General features: G+C 38.5%; 2 protein-coding genes across 3 annotated transcripts in view; one reads left to right on the top strand and one right to left on the bottom strand.

The window, feature by feature from the left end:
* The window catches only part of ABCE1 (ATP binding cassette subfamily E member 1), a 41,147-nt gene extending 38,523 nt beyond the window's left edge, over nt 1–2,624 (bottom strand). Inside the window, exon 1 of the mRNA XM_065877570.1 lies at nt 2,516–2,624. The gene's annotated coding sequence lies outside the window, so the exon portion shown is untranslated. The remainder of the gene's footprint in view (nt 1–2,515) is intronic.
* A 226-nt stretch (nt 2,625–2,850) lies between these two features.
* ANAPC10 (anaphase promoting complex subunit 10) overlaps nt 2,851–27,337 on the top strand; it is a 74,053-nt gene continuing 49,566 nt past the window's right edge. The window contains exons 1-3 of one of the 2 annotated variants that reach the window (XM_065877839.1): nt 2,851–2,859; nt 4,247–4,373; nt 19,561–19,651. In XM_065877839.1, the coding sequence (XP_065733911.1) occupies nt 4,259–4,373; nt 19,561–19,651 (206 nt within the window). In that variant the 5' untranslated portion in view covers nt 2,851–2,859; nt 4,247–4,258. Of the gene's footprint in view, nt 2,860–3,635; nt 3,738–4,246; nt 4,374–19,560; nt 19,652–27,337 lie in introns of those variants that run through there. The other variant, XM_065877838.1, reaches the window with a different exon arrangement.

Here is a 27,337-nt window from a genome sequence, read left to right as displayed (position 1 = left end):
ATAAGAAAATAAATGACTTTTGAACTGCTACAAAAAAGCTATCATTCTGGAAGTGCCAACTCCCTAGAAACTGAAGACTCTTTAGTTAGCTAGTAAAATAAAACTGGACACCATATTAATTATGGTGAATGAGCATGATGAATTCCCCTATAGGGGATAAATCTTCATTGATTTATCAATGAAACTGCTTACGTTAAAGTTTATTTCTGCCAAACTACTAAAATGTTTCACCTACTATTTCAAACCATTTAAAAAACCAAATGACTATAAAAGGTGATTTTTTTTTTTTTTTTTTTTTTTTTTTTGCGGTACCCGGGCCTCTTACTGTTGTGGCCTCTCCCATTGCGGAGCATGGCTCACAGGCCCAGCCGCTTCACGGCATGTGGGATCTTCCTGGACCGGGGCACGAACCCGTGTCCCCTGCATCAGCAGGCGGGACTCTCAACCACTGCGCCACTAGGGAAGCCCTAAAAGGTGATTTTTATAAAATAAAAACCTACCAGAGATGGTTAATAAGCTGATTTATATAAAAAAGTGATAAATTATAATGCATTAAGAAAAATGAATACAGATTCTTTGTAGAACCGTTAATTAACAGTGTAAACACTATTATTAATTAAATTTCTATGTTAGTTTCAAGAATTGGCAAGAAAGAGCCCCTCCTTTTTTTTTCAATGAGAAAGACATAGCACATTAAAGGTTGGAGGGGAAGCCTGTAGTAACTGACTCCTTGAAGGTATTTCAAATCTGAAAACTGTGCTCAAAATAGGTACTCAAGGGACTTCCCTGCTGGCGCAGTGGTTAAGAATTCCCCTGCCAATGCAGGGGACACGGGTTCGATCTCTGGTGCAGGAAGATCCCACATGCTGCGGAGCAACTAAGCCGGTGAGCCACAACTACTGAGCCTGCATGCTGCAACTACTCAAGCCCGCGTGCCTAGAGCCCGTGCTCCACAACAAGGGAAGCCACCACAATGAGAAGCCCGCGCAGCGCAACGAAGAGTAGCCCCTGCTCGCCGCAACTAGAGAAAGCCCACGCAGTAACGAAGACCCAACTCAGCCATAAATAAACAAACAGATATATAGATAGATATAAAAACTTATTTAAAAAATAGGTACTCAATGACCTTCACTGTCATTATTCCAGCTGAGAGGAAAAAAGGAAGTGAGATATGGAAACCATCTGCAGTCTAAGACCAAAATTATTTTAACACCCTGTGAAAACATTTGAAAGGTTGCTGTTAACGAATGATGCTTATGTCATGTGAGATATTCTAACCTATGCTATTGCAGGTCATTAATTTTATAAAACATATAAGTTGGGAGTGGTGCACAACTCTGACTTCAGTCTTAAATTGAAGACAATTAAAAGGGACACTAAATTAATAACTGCTTTCTCCTTACCCCACCCCAGCAATTATATTAAATATTCTTCCTAAAAAAATTTTTTTATAGGGGAGAACAAGGCTTTTCACTAAAACAAAAACACTCTGGTTCAGATACAGATAAGAGCCCTTGATTAACACTGACAAAGCATTATCGTCAAGCAAATGGTATAGAATGAATATTCTCAGTATCAGGGACAAAGGTACCGAGGACTGCAACACACATACCACTGTCATAAATGCCTAGTAAGCAGTCCTGTGGAAGAGAAGGCGAAAAACCCTCAAGCCAAACAAAACACACTGTTCTTAAGGCTACTTCTCACTCTTACGATTTTACCGTAAAAAATGAGAAAATGGGCTTGCGTAGCTTATGGGGTGTGGGAATCGGCTTTAGCCGTCGTTCCTACAATGCACGAACCACTGAAGGGAAAATAAAGGGCCTTTCAATTAAGACCTGATCGCAAGGAGCTTAAGATATGATAAAGGATAAGACGGAGAAGTCACCAAGGGGGAAAGTGCTATAAAAGTGCACCCGAAATGTTAAAGGCGTTCACCTGGGAGATTATTTGAGCTAACCCTGGTTACAGCAGAGTACACGCTGCTGTGAGCACAGTGACGTCTGGCCATCATGTCTACAGACGGGGAGTGGACAAGCAAGATTCGACTTCATGGCGGCAAAGATAATTCACTCATTCCACAATCCCCAAACGGTGGAAGTAAAGGCTTCCAAAGGTGCCAGGGGAAGAGTGGGGGTAGCAGGGGACGTTCTGCGTTCTGAAGGCGGCTGTAAGATTCAGCCCTGGGGCAGGAGCGGGGGAAAGGGGGGACTGGAGGCAGGACCGCTGAGGGGATGGCAGCTAAGGCCATCTTCGTGTCCCCTGGCGGGGGTGGCGGGCCGCAGTGGCAGAGAGCCGAGTCAGCTGGAAGGAAGAGCGAGGGGTCCCCAGCTCTCGGCGGCGCCCGCGCTCCGGCGGTTCCAGCTGTCTCGCTCAAGCCGGCTACCACGCGCCGCTGCCGTCTCCACCGCCGCCACCTGAGGCCTAACCAAAGGCTCTGGGAGAACGTCCCTACGGTGTGTAGACCGTGGCAGACTACAGCTAAAGGCCAAACCCTTCCAGACTATTCACGTACCTGGAGAAACAGATTCCCCTTGCGGAGGGGAACACACAGGCCAAATCAGTTCTTGCTTTCACTTCTCAGCCACACAACGTGTTCCTACGGCCACTGGCCAAAATGGCGGTGCCCAGCCGCCGCCTCACGCATGCCACAGGGAGGTACTACGCGTGCGCGACAGGGCGCGCTGGGCGGAGCCCTGGAGGGAGGTAGGGCGAGACGGCGGAGAGTGACGTCATTATACTGCGACCCCAATTGACGTTGTTGGGTAAGCGAGGCGGGCCTGGGAAGCTGAGTGGGAGTGGCGCGGAACTGCAGCGGTTCCTGAAAACCTGAGTGGCGGCAAGCCGGGTCTGCGAGCTGTAAGTGCGTGGGCTTTCCCCGAAGTGGAGAATGGTTCTAGCTTAAGCAGACGGGTTCTCTTCCCCAATGTCAATCTCCTATTTCGCTCCCGATTTCCTCAAAGCTGGTGGGTCAGGAATGGATCCTTAGCCGCTGCCTATTCTCGCACTTCGGGCAGATGTGTCAAGCAGAACCCACGGAGTCTGGTCCAGACACTGCTCGTGGTGGCGTTATCTCCTTGGCCTCAGCTCCTGAACGGTGTGGCCACGAACCCGTTCTTCTCCGAGTTCCGTGCTTTATCCACTTGGTGGCGTCCAGTACCAAGTTCGGCAGTTGAATTCTGCTCCAATAATAGAGATGGGCCATTTTTTTGGACAATTTGACATTTTTGGGTATTTGGCGATGTGGCCACAGGTTTAATCGTCTCATCCCAGACCTTACTTAACTTGCAGGTGGCAAATACTTTACGATTGAAGCTATTCATTCATCCATTTATTCATTCAGTAAATTGCTAATGGAGCGTTTAAACCTCAGGCCTTTCCAAAGTTTGCAGTCCAGTGTCTATTATTATTTAAAGAGTATCAACTGCTTGTGTGGAGATTAGGGAACAACTGAGATCTGACTCAGGAGGTGTCAAGGAGATGGTATACAGACCTTTTGGCACAGGTTTATAACAGCATTTACGTATAACGATGTTCAATAGCTGTAACTTTGCACTACCGAAGCAGTTTTACATGTTCACAATCCACTATTTTTTTTTTTCACGTTTGGATATGCCTACCAAGATTAACAAAAGATGAAGTAAACTTGTGGTTTAGAATAGGCTAGTTATTCACTTCTAGACCTTAAAGGCATTTTTCTGACTTTATGTACTATGGTAAGAGCACATATAAATGGAGCTTTTGACAACTAATGAGAAGATGTGATTTTTCTCTGCATCACTTAACGGATTATTTAAAATGTAGACCAATATTTACATATTCCTGGAATAAGAGTATTTCAGTCTGACTTTTCTAGGGAAAAACTTCATTTGGATTGGAATTTTTACTCATAGAGGTATACAACTGCATAGCATTACAGGAGTATAGATCAAATCAACCCATTTGACAGGAAAGGAAATAAAGCCCAAGGCGAGGCTGAAGTTGACACCCTGATCCTGTGCCCTTTGACTACTATAGTCTGCTGATTTGCACAACTTGTAAGTTATAATATGTTCTATTTTAGAAACAAAAACTGAATTCCCAAGAGTTTTTAATTACAGTGATTATGTCAACTGCTTTCGAGAAATAGATGATTAATATCCAGGATATATTAGTGATCGATTTGGCTATTAAATTTTTACTTTTACGTTTTGTAGAAGGATGCTCAGGTCTGGGTATAATGTGGATACTTTTTTTTTCTACATAGAATATTTTTAAAATGACCACACCAAATAAGACACCTCCCGGTGCTGACCCTAAGCAGTTGGAAAGGACTGGAACAGTACGGGAAATTGGGTCACAAGCTGTTTGGTCACTCTCATCTTGCAAACCAGGTAAAACAAAACAACACAAAAATGCTGTTCATAATAACTGCTGAAAGTTTTCTTGTGCACTGGACTAACTTTAATATTCTTTCTGTTAAGATGCTTTATTTTAATTCTAAAATAAATCTAATTGGATTTTCATTTGTTATATATCTTCTCAATTGCTTTACTAGTATCTGCTTCAGTTTAACTGCACATGTCTCATAAGGTCTCTCCCTCTTTTTTTTTTTTAAATATTTATTTATTTACTTAGGCTGTGCCGGGTCTTAGTTGCAGTACAGTGATTGCTGTGGCACTCGGGATCTTTAGTTGTGGCATGCAGACTTAGTTGCAGTATGCGGACTCTTCAGTTACAGCATGCATGTAGCATCTAGTTCCCTGACCAGGGATTGAACCTGGACCCCCTGCATTGGGACCGTACAGTCTTACTCACTGGACCACCAGGGAAGTCCCTCATAAATTCTCTTTTTACCCTCTCTCTGGTATCATTCAGTTATTTGGTTAGCATTTTTTTTTTTTTTTTTGCTATTTCTCTGGATAGGATAAGTGGTTGATACATTTTCTGAGTGATTACATATACCCAAATAACTTTATTTTACTCTTGGTTGGGATAGAATTCTTGGGTGGCAGTCCTTTTCTCTCAAAAATTTGTGGATCCTGTTTTACCATTTTCTTTTTTGTCATGTTGCAACTAAGAAGGCTATGCCTGTCTCTCACTTTCTAAGTAACTTGTTCTTTCTTTCTGGCAGCATTTAAGTTTTTTCTGTTTATTCTTAGACTTCAAGAGTTTTGCCAGGATGTGCCAGGATACATGTGTACCTTTTCTCATCTGTCTAACCTATAATTTGATGGGTATTTTCAGTCTGTAGAATCAAGCTCAGAGAAAGTTTTTTATCTTGAGTAATGTTAATGATAATGTTATTGATTTGGTAGTCACTTTTCCCTCAGAAACTTCTACTATTTACATGTTGTCTCCTGTAGTGTCTTCCCACTCAAGCCTCTTCTGTTTCCCCTTAAGATTCTTTTCTCTCTCTTTATGTGTAGCTGGGGATATACAGAAAAACTCACCCTTTTTGTGTTTATAGTTCTATGAATTTTTTTGTTTTTAATTTTTAAAAATTAATTAATTAGGGCTTCCCTGGTGGCGCAGTGGTTGAGAGTCCGCCTGCCAATGCAGGGGACACGGGTTCGTGCCCCGGTCCGGGAAGATCCCACATGCCGTGGAGCGGCTGGGCCCATGAGCCATGGCAGCTGAGCCTGCGTGTCTGGAGCCTGTGCTCCACAACGGGAGAGGCCACAACAGTGAGAGGCCCGCGTATCACAAAAAAAAAAAAAAAAAAAAAAAATTAATTAATTAATTTATTTATTATTTTGGCCACACCACATGGCATGTGGGATCTTAGTTCCCTGACCAGGGATCGAACCCAAGCCCCCTGCAGTGGAAGTATGGAGTCTTAACCACTGGACTGCCAGGGAAGTCCCATAGTTCTATAAATTTTAATAAACACGTCACAAATAAAGAATATTTCTATCATTCAAAGAAATTTCCTCATGTCCCTTTGTAGTCAGTCTTCTGCCCCCTCCTAAACCCCTGACAACCTCTGATCCATTCTGTGTCCCTTTGGTTTTGCCTTTTTCAGAATGCCATATAAACATAATCATACTTTATGTAGCTCTTAGGGTCCAGCTTCTTTCACTTAGCATAATGCATTTGTGATTGTTCTATCAGGAGTTGGTTCCTTTTTATTGCTGATTACTGTTCCGCTGTACAGATGTGCCACAATTTGTCTACCTATTCACCAGTTAGTGGACATTTAGGTTTACGGTAGCAGCTTCCCAGATGGTCCCAGTGATCCTTGTTTCCTGGTATTCGTACCCTTCTGATGACCTCTGTCACATTGTGTCTGGGTTAGTCTCTGGGACGAGGAGAATATGGCAGAAATGATGGTATGTGACTTCTGAGACTAGATCATAAAAGACATTGTGGCTCTGCCTTGCTGTTATTTGGATCACGCACTCTAGGGGAAGCCAGCTGCCATTTTGTGAGGAAACAAGGGGACCTGTGGGGAGGTTGGTGTGGCAAAGAAACAGGGCCTTCTGACAATAGCCAGTGGGGAACTGAGGCCTTTTGTCAACAGTCAAGTGAGTAAGCTACCTTAGAATGGATTCTCCAGCTCTAGTCAAGCTTTTAGATAATTACTTCAGATAACTTGACTGCAAACTCATGGGAGTCCCAGAGCCATGCTGCCCAACCAAGCTGGTCCCAAATTCCTATCCCATAGAAATTGTGAAGTGATGCATGTTTGGTGTTTTAAGGCGCTAAGTTAACTAAGATAAGGTTGCTTCCAACATTTGGTGATTATGGATGAAGCTGCTATAAACATTCATGTACTGGTTTTCTTGTGGACATATATTTTCATTTTTCTTGAGTAAATACTTACAAGTAGAATTGCTGGGTTCTATTGTTTTTATTTCTTCCTTTGCATTAGCTAAGACTTCCAACATGATGTTGCATAGGAGTGGCAAAAAGGGATATCCTTGCCTTATTCCTGATCATAGTGGGAAAAATTCTATTTTCTCACTATTATATATGATGTTAGCTGTTGTTTTTTTGTAGATAATATAAAGTTGAAGTTCCATTATATTTCTAGTTTGCTAATAGATTTTGTCTTGAATGGATGTTGGATTTGTCAAATGTTTTCTCAACATCTAATGATATGATCATGTGGTTTTTCTCCTTTAGCCTGTTGTTTGTTTTGATGGATTACATTAGTTAATTTTAGAATGTTGAACCAGCTGTGCATACCTGGAATAAATTCCAATTGATTGTGGTAAATAATTCTTTTTATACATGGATTCACTTTGCTAATATTTTCTTGACAATTTTTGCATCTGTGTTCATGAGAGATATTGTTCTTTAATTTACCTTTCTTGTGATGTCTTTGTCTGATTTTGTTATTAGGGTAATGCTGCCTTTATAGAGTCAGTTAGAAAGTATTCCCTCTGATTCTATTTTCTGGAAGAGATTATGCAGACTAGGTATTATTTCTTCCTTGAAAGTTTGACATAAGTCAGCAGTGAAACCATCTAGGCCTGGTGATTGCTTTTGGAAGGATATTAATTTTTTATTCAATTTTTGTAATATAGGCTTATTCAGATTATCTGTTTCTTCTTGTGTGAGTTTTGGTAGATTGTGTCTTTCAAGGAATTGGTCCATTTCATTTATCAAATTTGTGGGCATGAAGTCTATAATACTCCTTTATTACCCTTTTTATTGTCCATGGGATCAGTAGTGATGGCCCCTCTTTCATTTTTTATATTAGTAATTTGTGTCTTCTTTCTTTTTTTCGTGGTTAGCCTGGTTAGAGGTTTATTGATTTTATTGACCTTTTCAAAGAACCAGCTTGTGGTATTGGTAATTTTTCTCTATTAACTTGCTGTTTTTAGTTTCATGGATTTTTTTCTCTGATTTTTATTATTTCTTTCTTCTGCTTGTTTTGGATTTAATTTGCTTTTCTTTTTCTAGTTTTCTAAGGTGAATGCTTAGATTATTAACTTTAGAGCTTTCTCCTTTTCTAATATATATGTAGTTCATGCTATAAATGCTAAATTTCAGAAAGCAGTGCTTTCTGTTAATGATTTCTAGTTTAATTCTGCTGTGGTCTGGCAGCACACTTTGTGTGATTTCTATTCTTTTAAATGTTTTTATTGTGTTTTATAGCCCAAAATGTGGTCCATTTTCATTAATGTTGCATGTGAACTCGAGAAGAATTGTGTATCTGCTGTCATTGGATGAAGTAATCTATAAATATCAGTTTGATCTAGCTGATTGACTGTGCTGTTCGGTTCAACCATATACTTGCTGATTTTCTGCTTGATGGGTAAAGGTTAAGATTCAGAGGCTAAAATTTCTTTAGTGTCTTTGTTTTTGTCTCCTTGTTATCTTTGGATTTCCCTAGAGACTCCTTAAATGGCATCTAAACTTGCAGTTTTTTGAATTTAACCTCCTGATATTATATTGGAGCCCTGTTGATATGGTGGTAAGTTATGGGGGAAATGGAAGTGTTCTATAATCCTTTGATTAGATCTCAGTCTTTTAGTGGGCCTGTGTTCATGGCTGTGACCTTACAAGCGCTTTTCAACTTTTCTTTCCCCACTTAGATGAGACAGGAAGGCTAGAGGGGGATGGAGTTGGGTATTTTCCCTCCCCCATGTCAGGCTCTGGTAAAACCCATGTTGCTTAGGTTCTGCTAAAACAGTTTTCCTTTAAGTCAGGCCTTTGTTAAAGGGGAAGAAAATGCTTTTGGTTTATTTCATAAAGATTACTTTCCCCCTCTATCTGCAGGAAGCACTGGAGAATTTTCTCTGATCTTTACCCTGAAGAGAACCTGGTGGGGCTCCTAGAGGTAAAACTCATGAAAATGTGGAGTCCTGTCTAAGGCTGGGCTTCCAGGAGCTTTTCATCTCTCAAGCTAGTCTGTACTCAGTCTCTAGCAATTAGTGAGTGAACAATTACTCAATTACTCTTTAAGTTTTCCTACCAGTTGCTAACTCTAGTGGTGGTTTCTGCTCCTGGTAAGATGTGATTCTCTGTTTTCTGTTCTCTTCAGTTTTTTGGGTGGTGGTTTGCCCTGTGACCTCTTTGGGACCTAAGAAAAATGATTGGTTTTCAGTTAGTTCAGCTTTTTTGTTGTTGTTGTGAGGATGAGAGTGACATTGTCCAAGCTCTTTACATGTCATATCGGAAACTAGAAGTTCTTCCTTTTACTTTTAAACTGTATATATCTTTTTATTTGAAGTGGATTTCTTATAGACAGCATATTATTGGGTCTTACTTTTTTAAATCCAGTCTGACATTCTTTATCTTATAATTGGGAGTGTTTAGACCATTTACACCTAATGTACCTACTGATGTAATTAGATTTAAAACTACGACCTTGGAATTTGGGGGTTTTTGTCCATTTATTCCCTCTTTTTTAAACCTGATTTTGGATAAATTCAGTATTTTTTATGATTCTGTTTTATCTCCACTATTGACTCATTAGTTATACATCTTTTTTGAAATTTTTGAGGGATTGCCCTAAGGATTACACTGTACATCTTTAATTGTCACAGTTTACCTTCAAGTAATATTATACTACTATAGATATGGTATACAAATCCTTCAGTATACTTCCAATTAATGCCCATGCTTTATGCCATTTTTGTTATGTATTTTTTTTGCATATTTTAAGCCCCCAGAATATATTGTTGCTATTTTTGTTTTAAAAGGTCAGTTATATTTTGGAGTGATTAAAAAACAAACTTTATGCTTACTTTAACTTTTTCAATTTGGAGAACTTTTTATTTTTTTGAATAGATCCAGGTTTCTGTCTGGTATCATATTCCTCCTGTCTGAAGAACTTTCTTTACATTTTTTGTGTTGCAGGTCTGCTAGCACTGTTTGGTTGAAAAAAATTTCATTTTGCTTTTATTACTGTGATATATGTTCCCTGCATGAAATTCTAGGTTAGCAGGTTTCTCCTTTTACTACTGTAAAAATGTCATTCTGTATCTTCTGCCTTGCATAGTTTCTGAAGAAAAGTCTGCTGTAGTTAATGTGGCTTTTTTCCTAGCTGGCTTTAAGATTTTATCGTTAATTTTCAGCAATATAAACATTATGTGTCCACGTGTATGTGTGTGTGTGTGTTTAATCCTGCTTGAGATCCACTGAGATTCTTGGATCTTCTGGTTTAATGTCTTGCATTACTTTATGAAAATTCGTGGCCATTATTTCTTCAAGTATTTCTTTTGCCCCATCCTCATCCTTCTGGGAATCCAATTATACATATGCTAGACCATTTAATTTGCTAGACCATTTGGTATTTGTCCCCTTGCTTTTAGGTGCTCTATTTTTTGTTTTTTCTTTTTTTTTCTCTTTGTGTTTTTTTCTTTGGGGTTTTTTAATTGGCCTAGCTTCAAGTCTACTACTTCTTTCTTTGGCATTATTGAGTCTACTAATGATTCTGTCTATGGAATCTTTCATCTCTGATATGGTGTTTTTTATTATGGCTTTTTCATTTGACTCTTAAAGGAGTTTTCTCCTATGTTGAAATTCCCTGTCTTTTCCTGCATTTCATCTACCTTTTCCCCTAGATTCTTTAACATATTAATCATAGCTATTTAAAGTCCCCATTTGTTAGTTTCAACATCTGGTTCATCTCTGAGTCTATTTCTAGTGATTGCTTTATCTTTTGATAATATTTGTTTCTCTTGCTTGTTTGTGCATCATAAATGCTTACTGAATGCCAAACATCACATATAGATTAGTAGATACTGAGAAAAATGGTATTTATACTTTGAAATGGGTACCTGTTTTCCTCTGTCAGCCTTTTATAGTGGGGGTTGCATTAGTTAGGAATTGAGCTGGGTTTGAGTTTGTTTGTTTGTTTTATTATGGTTACTTTCAATATCACAGGCTTCAAATTCCTCTAAAGATGCCCAGTACTTATGGCGGGGCTGTTGTGCCAGAGGAGTTTTCTTAATGTTCCTCTTCCACAATCATTTTCAGTTATCTCTGTATCCCTGTGCTTCAGAGGGTGTCTCTCTCCATCCTCTTGCCCTGCCTCCAGCAGTAAAATGCGATGGTTGTAACTCAGTGCAGGGGATCAGAGGCAGGACTTCTTCTCTTGTTTTCCTGGTCTAGCTTCAATCCTAGACAGCCCTTGCAGGTCTGACCTCCAGGTTGGGACTTTCTCAGCATTTTGGTCCCTCCTACCTATGATAGTGAAACTCTGGACTTTCCTAGGAGAGAGTTTTCTGCCCCATCCCCAGAGGAAGGAGTGTTTTCTGCTTCTTCCCCAAGTGTAGAGGGTTTTTTCTTTTACTTTTCTCCCAGCAAGGATGGGTCTGTGCGGTTGGGGTTTTTGCTTTTCCTGCAGTGGCAGTCAGTCCCCTCCTCCAGGCATGTACCACTGACGTAGGCTTTCCAATCTCTTGCTTTCCCCCAAAAATGTCCTCTAATGTATACAGTGAGGCCCTTAGAAAAGAGTCTGAGAGTCAGAGTGAGTTCACCTTGTGTTTGCGACTCCCAGGGCTGCTATACTTTTATGATAGCCCATGCTTAGTCTTTAGCAATTTGTTGAAATTCTACCTGATTTCTCCTTCTATGTTTATTTGCTCGCTGATCCTTCCTTCCATGCTCTACCACAGTTAGGACAGGCGGCCCATCCTTTCTCTCCTAACCTGGGAGCTGACCCTTCTTGGATTTCGGGATATTTGGTTGCTGTGTGATTTTAAGCACTCATGTTTTCAAGAAAAATTATGAGTTTGTAGTTTATCTAGCCTTTTCTTGTTGTTTGAGTGAGGATGGTGCCTTTTTCTAGCTTCATGTATCCTAGACTGATTCAGAAGTTTCTAATATTCTTTTCTTTATTATTTTTTAATTTTTAAAAAAATTTAAAAATTTTGGCTGTGTTATGTCTTCGTTGCTGCACGCAGGCTTTCTCTAGTTGCGGTGAGTGGGGGTTACTCCTCCTTGCGGTGTGTGGGCTTCTCCTTGCAGTGGCTTCTCTTGTTGCGGAGCACAGGCTCTAGGTACACAGGCTTCAGTAGCTGTGGCACACGGGATCAGTAGTTGTGGCACACGGGCTCTAGAGCACAGGCTTAGTAATTGTGGCGCATGGGCTTAGTTTCTCCGCGGCATGTGGGATCTTCCCGGATCAGGGCTCGAGCCCGTGTCTGCTGCATTGGTAGGTGGATTCCTAACCACTGTGCTACCAGGGAAGCCCTCTAATATTCTTTATAGCACCAAATATTTCTGTGAATTTGCTCAAATTGAGTATCTTCTATTGCTTTACTGAGTAGCATAATTCGACTGATGCCATACTGATGTCAGTAACAGGGTAAGAATCAGTGCCAGTTCACATTCTTTTATGCTGTGGGGCTTGGCAGAGGACAACACATAGAAGTCACTGGTCCCCTGAAGATGTCCCACTGCTCTGACATCTTGGAGGTGCAGAAGAGAACAATGGTTGACACTACCAGAAGAATGGTGGGGATCACTTAAAAATGTGTTGGGTATGAAAGTCATGAAATTCATCATTGTGCTGTCACACATTTTACTTCTGTGATTTTCAGCTTTGTGTTCATCAGTGAAATATAATTATATGATTATCATTTTGCATGTTATGAATGACTGAATAGTCTTTATTAATGCGAAACAGCATGAGAAAGTTAGTTGTTTAACCTTTACTTAACCTTACTTCTTTATGGTCAGATATTTTTCAGTTCAAGTCAGCAGACAGTTGCTGAAATCTATAACACTGTTAGAGATTAAAAAATAAAAAAGACACACAGACCTTGTTGTCAAGGAGTTCACGATCTAATGGAGGAATTGTATCTTTAAATTAGTCATTATTATACAATGGAATAATTTATAACTTTTATTTGGTGCTTACTAGAGAGGTTCTGTTGTAAGTACTTTGCATGTATAAAATAAACAACTGTCTCAGTAAAGTCTCCAAAAGTCGTATGAAGTATTTACTGTTATTTTTTATCATTTTCCTAAACGAGGAAACTGTAGTACAGACAGATTAAGCAGTTTGGCAAATATCACCTAATAAGTGGGAATGCTGGGACTCAAGGCAGTCAGGCTTTCACTAGGTCATACTGCTTCCCTCTAAGCATGGGCTCAGTGCAGTAGAGGGCCAAAGGAGAAAGTGATTGACACTGCTTCAGAGGATCAGGGAAGTCTTCATGGAGATGATGTGTATCTGGCACGATGGGGCAAGGTAGAATTTCACTGGGGAAGGACATAAAGGCAAGAGGAACAGTATGTGCAAAGGTGTATAGCTAAGCAAAACATGGTTCTTTCGAAGAATTGTGAGTAGTCAGTAAGACTAGAACAGAGGGAAGTGGCATAGGTGAAACTAGCTAGTTAGGAAGAGGCCTGATCATAGGGGGCTTTGTTAAACAGTTCATACCTGGGAGTTCCCTGGTGGCCTAGTGGTTAGGATTCTGGGCTTTCACTGCTGTGGCCTGGGTTCAATCCCTGGTCAGGGAACTGAGATCCCGCAAGCTGCGCAGCATGGCCAAAAATATAAAATTTTTTTTAAAAGTTCATACTTTATTGTACAGAGAGTATGAGCCATTGAGCAATTTAAAGTAGCAGAATGAAACAGTGTTTGTTCACATTTGAGAACTATGAAGGATGGACTGAAGTGAGGCAAGATTAGAGGTAAAGAAATGAGTTAGGAGATATGCAGTAATTCAGGTGAGCGCTGATATAAGGGAGAATTTTAATAAACTTTCAAAATGTTAGTATCAGTCTTTGGGAGATACAGATGTACTTCACTGCTACTAGTATGGTTGGTGGTAGATGGCTTTGCAAAATTATTATTTTATCTTTGGAAATGCTGGTTCAATATTTCACTCAGATTAAAGTTGGAATGTATTTAGTAGATTCAGCTTAATTGAATATGCATCAGAAAACAATTCCACAGTTCAGCACAATTGTCAGTCTCTGCCCAAGAGACTGGAAAAACTAAAGGTCAGATTTGTGTGGTTGCCGGCATGATAACAGAGTCTTATTATAATAATTTAACCATTTAATTTCATAAGCATCAAATGCATACCATGTTGGGAAAGAAGATTAGGAGAGAAATAGGTACATTTTCTATGTTTGACTCTATACGTGATATTTTATAAGCCGACAAAAATAAGGGATTTGATGAGGCTGTATTTTGTGAATACCTAGAACATACTTTCCACTTGATCCATATCTTCTACCAAGACATTGCCTTTATGAGTTAATTTTGAGAGGCATAATTGGGTGGTGTAAGTTCTATTTTTCTTAAAAAAAAAAAAAAAACCTGACGAAATTTTTATTTTCTTTTCATGCTATAACTCACAGTTACGATCATTGAGTTAAAGAATTTCTGAGTTGAATAGCAATATGTGCTTTGGAGAAAATAAAACAGCAATATAATAAATAGATCAAGGAGGGCCTCTCGTGGGAAGTGAAATTTGCACTGACATGTAAATGTTAAGAAGAATCCACTATGCAAAGATTTCAGAGAAGACGCTTCCTGACACAGGGAACACCTAGTTCAAAGGCTCTAAGCTAACTGGTTTGGCATGTTTGAAGTTCAGAAAGAAGGCTAGTGTGGCTGGAGAGTTGTAAGGAGGTTAAGTGGTAGAAGATGACATTGGAGATATAATTAGACATGGGTCAGATTATGTGAACTCTGGTAGGCCTTGGAAAAGAATTTGGATTTTAAGTACAAAGAGAAATCGCTAGAGATATTAAGCAGGGAAGCGAGATGATCTGATACAGAATTTTTAAAAGATGTTTAGGTTAACTGAGTTATTATATGAGTTAATAAATATTTCATGATTTAATATATATAAAATGCTTAGAAATGTGCATGGCACATATTAAATGTGATATCAGTGTTTGCTATTATTATTAATTTATTGATACGGGTTAATCTTTTAGATATGTTAAATGAAAAGAAAAATGCAAAGTGTAGAAGTATGTATAATATGCCATCATTTGTGTAGAGAGGAAAAAAGAATATATATATTTGCTTACATCTGTGCAAGGGTATGTAAGATACTGATAACTTGGATTATATTTGGAGAAGGCAACTAGATGCTGGGGGTAGAGAGACTTCACCATGTTCTTTTTTGTACCTTGTGAATTTGATCTAAAATGAATATACTACTTAGTCCAAAAATAAAACATAAATTAAATCTGTTTTGCTTAAATTTTTTGAAAACTCCACACTTTATTTTTTTAATTAGTATAAATTATTATGATTTTAATCAGGAAAAACAATACCAGATAGTTTTCCGTTATCTGGAATGGCTGGATGATATAGGATTTCCAGATAAATTTGCTGAGGAGCAAAGAGTAGGTGGATTCAGGCTTTTACAGTGTTAAAGAGTAGTGTGAAGAACACTTAACAAAGGCCTTCATAGGAGGTAAGGCAGCTGACTGAGAAATGTTGAATGTGATGAGAATTCAGGAGAGCTTCTACTTCATGAGGTACAAAAGTGATTAAAGGGGATTCCACAGTGATTTTCTTGGTGACCTTAACTAAAAGGGCAGTGGCTGTACTGGTTCTAAGGCAAGGGGGGTATCCCTATGTCACAGGGTCCAGTTGCTGGCTATAATACCCTATGGGTCAATGGTGGGCCCCATGTTTTTGGGTGAGTAACTCAAGGACATTCTCTTCCCCTTTTCATATACAAAAAGGAAAAAGGGAATCTGATAATTGGGATGCCCAAAGGCAGGTGGGTTTATCAAACTCTCCTTTAAGGCCTTGATGGCTATGTCCTCCTGTTCTTCTCATAAAATTGGGTCAGGGCTGTTATCATTAAGTAAAACATATAGAGGCTTTGGCCATAAAAGAGAAATTTAGAGTCCAATTTCAGCAATAACCAACTAGCCTGAGAAAACCTTGCAGTTGGCACTTAAGGGTTTTGGGAAACTTAGGACACCATGAAATCTATTGGGATCTAGGTGTAGCCCTTGTTCTGATATCAGATGCCCTAAATATCAAACCTGAATTTGGGCCAACTGCAATTTTTCTTTGGCAATCTTATGTCCCATTAAGGCTGAAAGCTTTAGCAGGTGGATGCCATTTTCCTGTGAGGAAGCTCTAGAAGGAGAACAAAGAAATAAGTCATTCATATATTGCCACAAAGTAGAACCCCTAGGGAGTTTTATATCGTTCAGATCAGCTTTTAGCATTTGTGAGAAAACAGGACTCTCAGTAAAACCCTGAGGCATTACTGTCTAGGTGAATTGTATTTCTTTCCAAGTGAAGGCAAAAAGGTGTGGGCTTCAACTGGAATACTAAAGAATGCACTGCATAAATCAATTACAGTTAAGAATTTACTCATGGTAGCAATGGGCATTAGTAACATATGAGGGTTAGGAACAACAGGGTGTCCAGGGCTAAATAACAATGTTGTTTATTGCTGGTAGGTCCACCCTTAGGTTTTCTCACCAGTAAAATGGGAGAGTTACAGGGACTAGTAAAAGGAATAATGAGGCCTTGAGCCTTGTAATCTTATATTATGGGCTTTATGGCTTGAAAGACTTTCTTACATATAAGGTATTGATTAATTCCGGGAAGAGGTTTTGAGGGGTCTGTTTGAATCTTGATGGGAGGTGTGCTGTGAATTTTGTTAACGTCAGTTGGAGATTTTGCCCATAAGGAGGGTGGTAGCTGATAATAGGGACAAATGATCAGTGTTTCTGGAATCTGATCTACCATCAAAGATGGAACAAATAAAAGATGTCAGAGGGTCATTTAGTTCACCTGGTTGTTTATTCTGATGACTACCGTCAGTTTCTAAAATTATTTTCCCCTTTTGGGAGAAATTCTGGCATGATAATTCTCTAAGAAGTTTCGACCTAATAAATGAATAGGGGTGGATGAACTGAGGGGAAAAAAAAGTGTCCAACTCTCAAAGGGCCTAAACAAAAGGGAACGAGTTCAGAGACAGGAACCTCTTGAGGATCATTAGAGATTCCCACTATTTGAATTGTTTTAGTTCTCTGGGGCAGGGGCTGTTTTATAGTAGTGGGGTTTAGAGTGTGGCTCCAGTGTCAGGACTGGAAGAGATTCCTTCCCAGTCTAGAGAAATGTTTCTCCAAACTGATTGAGAGCATTGGGAAGAGCCCTATAGTTCCTCAGAGCCCTGTCATTGAGAATTGGGAGGATGTTGGAGAGGCTGGTTAGAGGGCTGAAGGCACCTGAAACGCTTAAATTTGTAACAGTGTTTTTTCCAATGTCCTGACTCTTCGCAATAATAGTAGAAACTAGGAGGGTTTTGGTTCTGTTTAGGAGTCTTCATTTGCTGGAATTGAAAATTAAGAATTTAGGCGGTCTTCCTTTGAGGTGACTCATCTAAAATGCCAGAGAACTGGTTTACCAGATTAACTAAATCTGGAGTGAACATAGTTTCCCATTCTATCCTGGTCCTTTATATTAGACGGGAAGGGTCCCAGTTCAGTCCATTAATAAACATAGTTAAAAACGACCTGGGTGGAATCAATATCTGAAGGAAGACCAGAATTTTCTTCAAAAACAATTAGAAGTTGATTGTAGTAATCATAAACAGGTTCATCAGACTTTTGTCTGCAAGTCTGAATTTTGTTCCAATCAACAGACTTTGGAAAAGCCTCAGGAATTGCTCGATAAAGTTGCCTAGCGATTGTTCAAGCCTGGTCATATGATAATAAGTTGGTGGACTGGTCTCCCAGTTGTAATTCTAGAGAACATTCAGGATTTTTCCAATTAGCAGTTTTCAGTTGCTGGGCCTGGCCGTCACCAAAAAGCTATGAACTAGTTGATAGGAGTCAGAGAAACCAGGTTGATAAGTTTTAATGACTGTATTAAATTCTTCAGCAAATATGTGAGGATCTTCAGTTACTTTGGGAAAATTTTGAATATGGCTTGCGGTTCAGTTTTGGTCCAGGGAAATATGAAATTAAGGGTCTAGCCTCTGAATCCTTAGAAGGCTTAATATTGAAGGGGCAGGTTCTGACAAGTTCAGAGGAAAAGGGAGTTGGGAAAGTTTAAGAGAAAAGGGGAAGGTTGGTGAGAGAATTAGTATGGGGGAATTGAAGGAATAGAGGTGTAGGCAGCACAGAAGGGAAGGAGGAAGATGGCGCCAGAGGTGGAGTCTGGCCACCAGCAGCTGAGGGAGGGAGAGAAGACGATGCCTGAGGTGGCGCCTCAGACAGCCAAGGAAGATAGAGCCTGAGGCTCCAGGAGCCATTGTATCTTTCTTTAATCATTTGTTCGCCTCAGTTAATCTTAAAATTTTATTTTGCAGAGAGGCAATTTTAGACCCCTGATAATGTTGAGAAGCTTCAAAATACCAATCAAACTAAGCATTTCACTCAGTTCTGGAAATTTTTGAGCTATTGTAGTACAATTCAGTGCTAACAAAATTAAGTTAGGGATTTCAAAAGTTCTTTGTAATAGCCATTTCTATTCTAAATTGCTTTTGGTCAGGTTGGTCCATTTAGTTAGAAATGTGCCTGAGGAAGGACCTTGGCTTTTAAACAAAATCATCTGGAGTCCTCCTAGGGGGTGGGTACCCTCAAAATGTTTAGATAACTAGGATCCCTTTTCTCAGCTTTTCTCTGGAGTAGAAGAACAATTTCCAAACAGCTTACAGCACAAACTGCTCAATTCAAACAGCTTGCAGGCTAATCCCAGCCAGTTCAAAGAGGACAGCTTGGTTTTAGAAGGAGCCAGGCCAAAGACTTTTACAGCCAATTTCCATAGGACAGCCCCTTCCAAAGGAGGAGAATGAAGAAAACGAACAGTTTCAGAGAAACAGCCCCTGTTCCCGAATGAATGGGCCAAAGGTGTTTTCAGTCAGATTTGGTTGAAACAGTCTGATCTCAAAATTAGACTGACCTGCCAAATGAGTACTCATATACAAAACAAAGCCTTAACCAAAGAGATGAAACCTTAAAATAGATCCCGAATAAAGCCTGGAGAGCTTAAAATGCAAAGAGGGCGTGTGCTGAGATCCGAGAGAAAGACTTTCAAACTCCAGGGTCAGTGAGAAAGCAGTGAGTGACAGTGGGTTCAATGGTGGGTACTGCACCTGTTTGCTTACCAGCCTTGGAAACATTGGGGGTCTTTTCTCGTCCCCATAGAGGCCACCAACATGTTGATGTGAAATAAACAGTCTGCCAGATATTGCTCCAGCAAAGATGGGTTTACTTAGGATCAGCAGAGAATTGCAATTCAGAGTCTGCAACCATGGCAAGCCAAGTGCAAGTTTCCACACTGAAAGGAAGTAGCACACTTTTACAGAGAGGAAAAGGAAGTTGGGAGGGCTATAGTAAACAGAGAGGCCGTGGCTTTTCATTGGCTGAGTCCTTGCCAAGAAAGGAGACTTTCTTCTTCTTCTTGGGCTCCGTTATGGTCACAGGGTGTGAGAACTTCCCCTTCTGGTCTCCCAAATCTGTTTAATTGAGATTTCTGTTTATGAATTTTTTATGCTTCTGAGAAGTGAGGTCTGGTTAAGAGGATTGAAGAGTTTTGGTTAATTTAAATTTCACAGTACTCACTATCCTCTTTATCAAACTTTCTGGACAAATATATGTGGTAATTTTGTATTTTGAATATATGGCTCTTTCTTTATCATGAGAATTTATTGTCACTCGTGGTGCTTTCAGGATTTGGAGTGGATCAATTACGAGATGACAATCTAGAAACTTATTGGCAGTCAGATGGCTCCCAGCCTCATTTAGTGAACATCCAATTCAGGTAATACATTTTTGAATTTTTCAATTTGTATAGGTTATAAGTAGACAAAGAAATTGATTTTATTTACATAAAATTTAAAGAAATATAGAAATTATATTGAAATGCACTTAACTCTGCTTTTTATAAGCCTTAGAGATTACTTTTCGACTCAACTAGATTATGTTTTAAGTTTATTGTCTTATCCTTTATGAATTCTTTTTTTATCTAATCAACACTTTTTATTGAAGTATACTTGATTTACAATGTTATGTTAATTTCTGTTGGACAGCAAAGTGATTCAGTTATACATATATATATACATTCTTTTTTTAAAATATTCTTTTCCATTATGGTTTATCATAGGATATTGAATATAGTTCTCTGTGCTATACAGTAGGACCTTGTTGTTTCCTTTATGAATTCTTTGTGGTACTTTACACAGTTCCTTTTATGTAGATATTTCTCATATATACTTCTCAATATGATTTATTTCAGAAAAGTATGCTTTGCTTATGACCCAATGCAATGCCTTAATGCATTGCGTTAAGTACACCAGGAGTGATGATAAAAAATTTATTCTAACTTATTACTTCTAAGGACCCTTTCAGTTTTGAAATGCTTACTTTTGGGGGGAAATGGAGAACCGCCATATGTTTGTCATTTGCTTTGAATTTATTGACAGATGGAAACCAGTTAACTTGCTTATCTTGCTCCATTTACACCATCTATTTTAACATTCTGTAGCATTGTATTTCTAGTTTGTTTTTATTGTCCTAGGATACAGATCAGCACATTTCTTATGAAAAAGCCCAATAGCAAATATTTTAGGCCTTGTGTGCTAGCTGGTCTGTGTTGCAGCTACTCATTAATGTCATAGCATGAAAGCAGCTGTAGGCAATGCAGAATGACTGAATTTAGCTGTTATAATTAAACTTTATCTTACAAATGTAGGTGGTGGGCAGGTTTCAGCCAGTCGGCTGTAGTATGCCAATTCCTGTCCTAGGGTATTAAATATGTATACACCAGAAATGAAGGTAACAGCTAATATTTTTTTAAAGACTTTAAATACCAGATATTTTGCTAAATGCCTTCCCTATTTATTTCCTTTAGCCTTTACAGCTATTTTTATCTTTATTTTGTAGTCTTAGAAGCAGAGATTTAGATACATCTCTTGTAACTTGCTCTAGGTATCTCATAAAAGTTGAATCATAAAATATTTGTCCTTTTGTTTCTAGCTTAACTTAGCATAATGTTTTCATGGTCCAGCCATGTTGTAGCATATATCAGAATTTCATTCCTTCTGAATAATATTCCATTGTATGTATGTAGCACATTTTGTTTATTATCAATGGACATTTGGATTGTTTCCATCTTATGGCTATTGTGACTAATGCTGCTATGAACATGATGGACAAATATCTATTTGAGTCCTGGCTTTCAGTTCTTTTGCACGTATACCCAGAAGTAAAATTGCTGGATCAAATGGTGATTCTATGTTTAATTTTTCGAAATACCACCATACTGTTTTCCACAGCAGCTGCACCATTTTACATCCTGAACAGCAATATACAAGAGTTCTGATTTTTCCACATCCATACCAACACTTGTTTTCTATTTTTTGATAATAGCCATTGTAATGGGTGTGAAGTGGTATCTCATGGTTTTGATTTGCATTTCTCTAATGATTAGTGATGTTGAGCCTCTTTTCATGTGCTTATTGGCCATTTGATATCTTTTTTGGAGAAATGGCTAAGTCCTTTGCCCATTTTTGAATTGAGTGTTTTGGTTTTTTGTTGATTTTTAGGAGTCCTATATGTATTTTGGATATTAGTCCCTTATCAGATACATGATTTCCAAATATTTTCTCCCATTCTGTGGATTGCCTTTTTATAAAAGTGCTTAATTTTGATGAACTCATTTTGTCTATTTTTTATGCCTTTGTTGTCATATATCCTTGTTTAATTTTTAAATCCTTTTTTATAAGTTACTGGTTTTGAGTTACTAATATTTTGTTGAAAAGTTTTATGTTTATATTCTTGAGGGATACTAGTTTATCGTTTTCATTTATTGTAATATCTTAGTCTGATTTTATTACTGGGTAATATTGGCCTGATAAAATGAGTTGGGAAGTGTTTCTGCCTCTAGTTTTCTTTTTCTTTTTCTTTAACCATTTTTTTTAAGTTGAAGTATAGTTAATTTACAATGTTGTGTTAGCTTCAGGTGTACAGCAAAGTGATTCGGTTTTACACACACACATATATATATATATATATATATATATATTCTTTTTCAGATTCTTTTCCATTATAGGTTATTACAAGACATTTAATATACTCTGTGCTATACTGTAGGCCCTTGTTTATCTATTTTATACATAGTAGTGTATATATGTTAATCCCAAACTCCTAACATATTTGCCCTCCCCTCCCCCCAACCCCACTATCCCCTCTGGTAACCATAAGTTTGTTTTCTATGTCGTTAAGTCTATTTGTTTTGTAAATAAGTTCATTTATATCATTTTTAAGATTCCACATATAAGTGATATCATATGATCTTTGTCTGACTTACTTCCCTTAATATAATTATCTCTAGGTCTATCCATGTTGCTGCAAATGGCATTATTTCATTCTTCTTTATGGCTGACTAATTTTCCATTGTGTATATATACCACGTCTTCTTTACCCATTCATCTGTCTTTAGATATTTAGGTGGCTTCCATGTCTTGGCTATTGTAAATAGTGCTGTAGTGAACATAGGGATGAATGTATCTTTTTTTTTTTTTTTTTTTTGCGTTACGCGGGCCTCTCACTGTTGTGGCCTCTCCCGTTGCGGAGCACAAGCTCTGGACGCGCAGGCTCAGCGGCCATAGCTCACGGGCCTAGCTGCTCCGCGGCATGTGGGATCTTCCCGGACCGGGGCACGAACCCGTGTCCCCTGCCTTGGCAGGCGGACTCTCAACCACTGCGCCACCAGGGAAGCCCTGAATGTATCTTTTTGAATTACAGTTTTCTCCAGATATATGCCCAGAAGTGGGATTGCTGGATCATATGGTAACTCTATTTTTAGCTTTTTAAGGAACCTCCATACTGTTTTCCATAGTGGCAGCACCAATTTACATTCCCACCAACTGGGTAGGAGGGTTCCTTTTTCTACACACCCTCTCCAGCATTTATTATTTGTAGATTTTTCTAACGATGACCATTCCAACTGGTATAACGTGATACCTTATTGTAGTTTTGATTTGCGTTTCTCTAATAATTAGCAATATTGAGGATCTTTTCATGTGCCTGTTCGGCATCTGTGTGTCTTCTTTGGAGAAATACCTGTTTAGGTCTTATGCTTACTTTTTGATTGCGTTGTTGTTTTTCTGTTATTAAGCCATATGAACTGTTTGTATTTTGGAAGTTAATCCCTTGTTGGTAGCATCATTTGCAAATGTTTTCTCCCAGTCTGTAGGTTGTCTTTTCATTTTGTACATGGTTTCCTTTGCTGTGCAAAAGCTTTTAAGTTTAATTAGGTCCCTTTTGTTTATTTTTGTTTTTATTTCCATTACTTGAGGAGATGGATCCAAAAAAATCTTGCTGCGATGTATGTCAAAGAGTGTTCTGCCTATGTTTTACTTTAGGAGTTGTACAGTATCTGGTCTTACATTTAAGTCTTTAATCCATTTGGAGTTTATTTTTGTATATGTTGTTAGAGAATAGTCTAGTTTCATTCTTTTACATGTAACTGTCCAGTTTTCCCAGCACCACTTATCTTTTCTCCATTGTATATTCTTGCCTCCTTTGTCACAGATTAATTGACCATAAGTGCATAGGTTTATTTCTGGGCTTTCTATCCTGTTCCATTGATCTATATGTCTATTTTTGGGCCAGTAGCATGCTATTTTGATGACTGTAGCTTTGTAGTATAGTCTGAAGTCAGAGAGTGTGATTCCTCCAGCTCCATTCTTCTTTCTCAAGATTGTTTTGTCTATTCGGGGTCTTTTGTGTTTCCATGCAAGTTTAAAAATTTTTTGTTCTAGTTCTGTAAAAAATGCCATTGGTAATTTGATAGGGATTGCACTGAATCTGTAAATTGCCTTGGGTAGTATGGTAATTTTAACAATATTGATTCTTATAATCCAAGATACCTTTCCATCTGTTTGTGTTGTCTTCAGTTTCTTTCATTAGCATCTTATAGTTTTTGGAGTATAGGTCTTTTGCCTCCTTAGGTGGGTTTATTCCTAGGTATTTTATTCTTTTTAATGCAATGGTAAATGGAATTGTTTCCTTAATTTCTCTTTCTGATCTTTCGTTGTTAGTGTATAGGAATGCAAGAGATTTCTGTGTATTAATTTGGTATCCAGCAACTTTACTGAATTCATTGATTAGCCCTAGTAGTTTTCTGGTATTGTCTTTGGGATTTTCTATATATAGCATCATGTCATCTGCAAACAGTGACAATTTTACTTCTTCTTTTCCAATTTGTTTTCCTTTTATTTCTTTTTCTTCTCTGATTGCTGTGGCCAGGACTTGCAAAACTATGTTGAATAAAGGTGGTGAGAGGGGGCATCCTTTTCTTGTTCCTGATCTTAAAAGCTTTTAGCTTTTTACCATTGAGTTCGATGTTAGCTGTGGGTTTATCATATATGGCCTTTATTACATTGAGGTATGTTCCCTCTATGCCCACTCTCTGAAGAGTTTTTATCATAAATGGTTGTTGAATTTTATCAAAAGCTTTTTTGCATCTATTAAGATAATCATATGGTTTTTATTGTTCAATTTGTTAATGTGGTATATTACATTAATTTGTGGATATTGAAAAATCCTTGCATCCCTGAGATAAATCCCACTTGATCATGGTGTATGATCCTTTTAATGTATTGTTGGATTCTCTTTGCTAGTATTTTGTTGAGGATTTTTGCATCTATGTTCATCAGTGATATTGGCCTGTAATTTTCCTTTATTGTGGTATCTTTGTCCAGTTTTGGTATCAGAGTGATGGTGTCCTCATAGAATGAGTTTGGAAGTATTCCTTCCTCTGCAATTTTTTGGAATAGTTTCAGAAAGGTAAGTGTTAACTCTTCTCCAGATGTTTGGTAGCATTTACCTGTGCAGCCATCTGGTCCTAGACTTTTGCTTGTTGGGAGTTTTTAAATTACTGATTCAATTTCAGTACTGGTAATTGGTCTGTTCATATTTTCTATTTCTTTTTGGTTCAGTCTTGGGAGACTGTACCTTTCTAAGAATTTGTTCATTTCTTCTAGGTTGTCCATTTTATTGGTGTATAGTTGCTTGTAGTAGTAGTCTCTTATGATTCTTTGGATTTTGTGGTGTCAGTTGTAACTTTTCCTTTTTCATTTCTGATTTTATTGATTTGGGCCCTCTTCCTTTTTTTCTTGATGAGTCTGGCTAAAGATTTATCAATTTTGTTTATCTTTTCAAAGAACCAGTTTTAGTTTCATTCATCTTTTCTATTTTTTTTTTAAGTCTAAAAAGATTCGTATAGAATCACTATTGTTTCTTGCTTAGATATTTGATAAAATTCACCATTGAAGCTATCTGTTCCCAGAGTTTTTTTTGTGTGAAGTTGTTGGGTTTTTTAATTAAACATAAAATGTCTTATTTCTTTAATTGATTTTCTATTCTTTTTTTCTTTGTTTTTTTTTTTTTTTTTCTGCGGTACGCGGGCCTCTCACTGTTGTGGCCTCTCCTGTTGCGGAGCACAGGCTCCGGTCGCGCAGGCTCAGCTGCCATGGCTCACGGGCCCAGCCGCTCCGCGGCACGTGGGATCCTCCCGAGCCGGGGCACGAACCCGTGTCCCCTGCATCGGCAGGCGGACTCTCAACTGCTGCGCCACCAGGGAAGCCCGATTTTCTATTCTTTTTTTTTTTTTTTTTTTTTTTTTTTTTTTTTTTTTTTTTTTTTGCAGTACGCGGGCCTCTCGCTGTTGTGGCCTCTCCCACTGCGGAGCGCAGGCTCCAGACGTGCAGGCTCAGTGGCCATGGCTCACGGGCCTAGCCGCTCACACGGCATGTGGGATCTTCCTGGACCGGGGCACGAACCCGTGTCCCCTGCATTGGCAGGCGGACTCTCAACCACTGCGCCACCAGGGAAGCCCCCGATTTTCTATTCTTGAATCAGTTTTTTTTTTTTGCCATAGCACAGATTTTCTCTTTAATTACCAATTTTTCTCCCATGTTCATTGAGACATTTCTCCCCCCAGAAAAATAGTTTTTTTATGCCTCAGTTGTCAGAAGATTTTTTTTTTAATTTAATTTTTATTTTATATTGGGGTATAGTTGATTTACAATGTTGTGTTAGTTTCAGGTGTACAGCTAAGTGACACAATTATAAATATATATATATATATCCATTCTTTTTCAGATTCTTTTCCCATATAGGTTATTACAAAATATTGAGTAGAGTTCCCTGTGCTATACAGTAGATCCTTGTTGATTATCTATTTTATCGAATCAGTTTTGATAATTTGTTTTTCTCAAAGAACTTGTCCATTTTATCAAAATTATCTAATTTATTGACCCAAAGTTGTTACTAGTATTCAGTTATTACAATATTGTGATTTATAAGAAGAATACATGGTTATTCAGATGTTTCATATATACTTGGTCTTCGTTCATAGTTCCTGGCTCACAGCTCCCCAAACCCTTGGAATTTCCTGAATTTTAAGAGCAATGGGATAATATTTGACTTCTTGCTCTCAGGCTCTTGAAAACACTTTAGGGAAGGTGACTTTTGGATTCCACTCAAGGGTGGGAGCTGGTTGTGGGGAGAACCAGCCATGTGATTAGCAGGTTGGAACTTTCAGTTCCACCCCCTGATTTCCAGGGAAGGGAGACAATGTTTTCCAGTATGTTCACATTATTATTTCCTATTGCATATACTCTTCTTCAGCTTTGCTACTACTTAATCAAGAGACGACATCTATGTCTCCCCTCTTGAAACTGGTCAGGCCTTTGTGGATTTCTTGTATAATAGAGTATGCATGTTATGATACTGTTATTTCTAAGGCTTGATCATAAAAGGCAATCTGCCTTGTTCTCTCTTTTATGTGATTCTTTCCCTTGATACCCATCTACGATGCTGTGAGAAAACCCACATCAAATGGAGAAGCCCATAAAAAAAGTGAATCAAAACCCAAGCTCTCAGCTAGGCTCCCAGCTGACAAGTATCACCAGCTTACCACCATGTTAGTGAGCCGTCTTGGAAGCAGGTCCTTCACCTCTCAAGTCAAATAGCCACGCCCAGTGCTGTGTGGAGCCTTCCCTTCTGGGCCCTGCCTGAATTCCAAATTCATAAACAAAATAATGATTATTTTTTTAAGCCACTAAGTTTTGAGGTGGTTTGTTATATAGCTATAGGTACATGTTTATGTTTTCTCTTTTTAAATTATTATTTTTTAATTCCATCATCTCAGTCTTTTCTATATCTGTCTTAATTGACTGATTTTTCCTCATTATGGGTCATATTTTTCTGATTCTTTGCAGTAATTTTTGATTAGTTGCCAGATATAGTAAATTTTACCATGTTGAGTGTTGGATTTTGTTTTATAAAGACGATTAGACTTTGTTCTGGCAGGCAGGTAAGCTCTTAAGAATCAACTTGATCTTTTTGAGGCTTCATTTTAAGCCCCTTTACTCTGGTCTAGAGTACCCTTTACTCTAGGGTAGAAGTCAGCAAACTTTTTGCAATGGGGTAGATAGTA

Source organism: Phocoena phocoena, chromosome 5 (assembly GCF_963924675.1).
Source record: "Phocoena phocoena chromosome 5, mPhoPho1.1, whole genome shotgun sequence".
Classification (NCBI taxonomy): Eukaryota; Metazoa; Chordata; class Mammalia; order Artiodactyla; family Phocoenidae; genus Phocoena; species Phocoena phocoena.
Note: the sequence above shows the minus strand (reverse complement) of the source record. Positions and strands in the feature narration are given on the sequence as shown.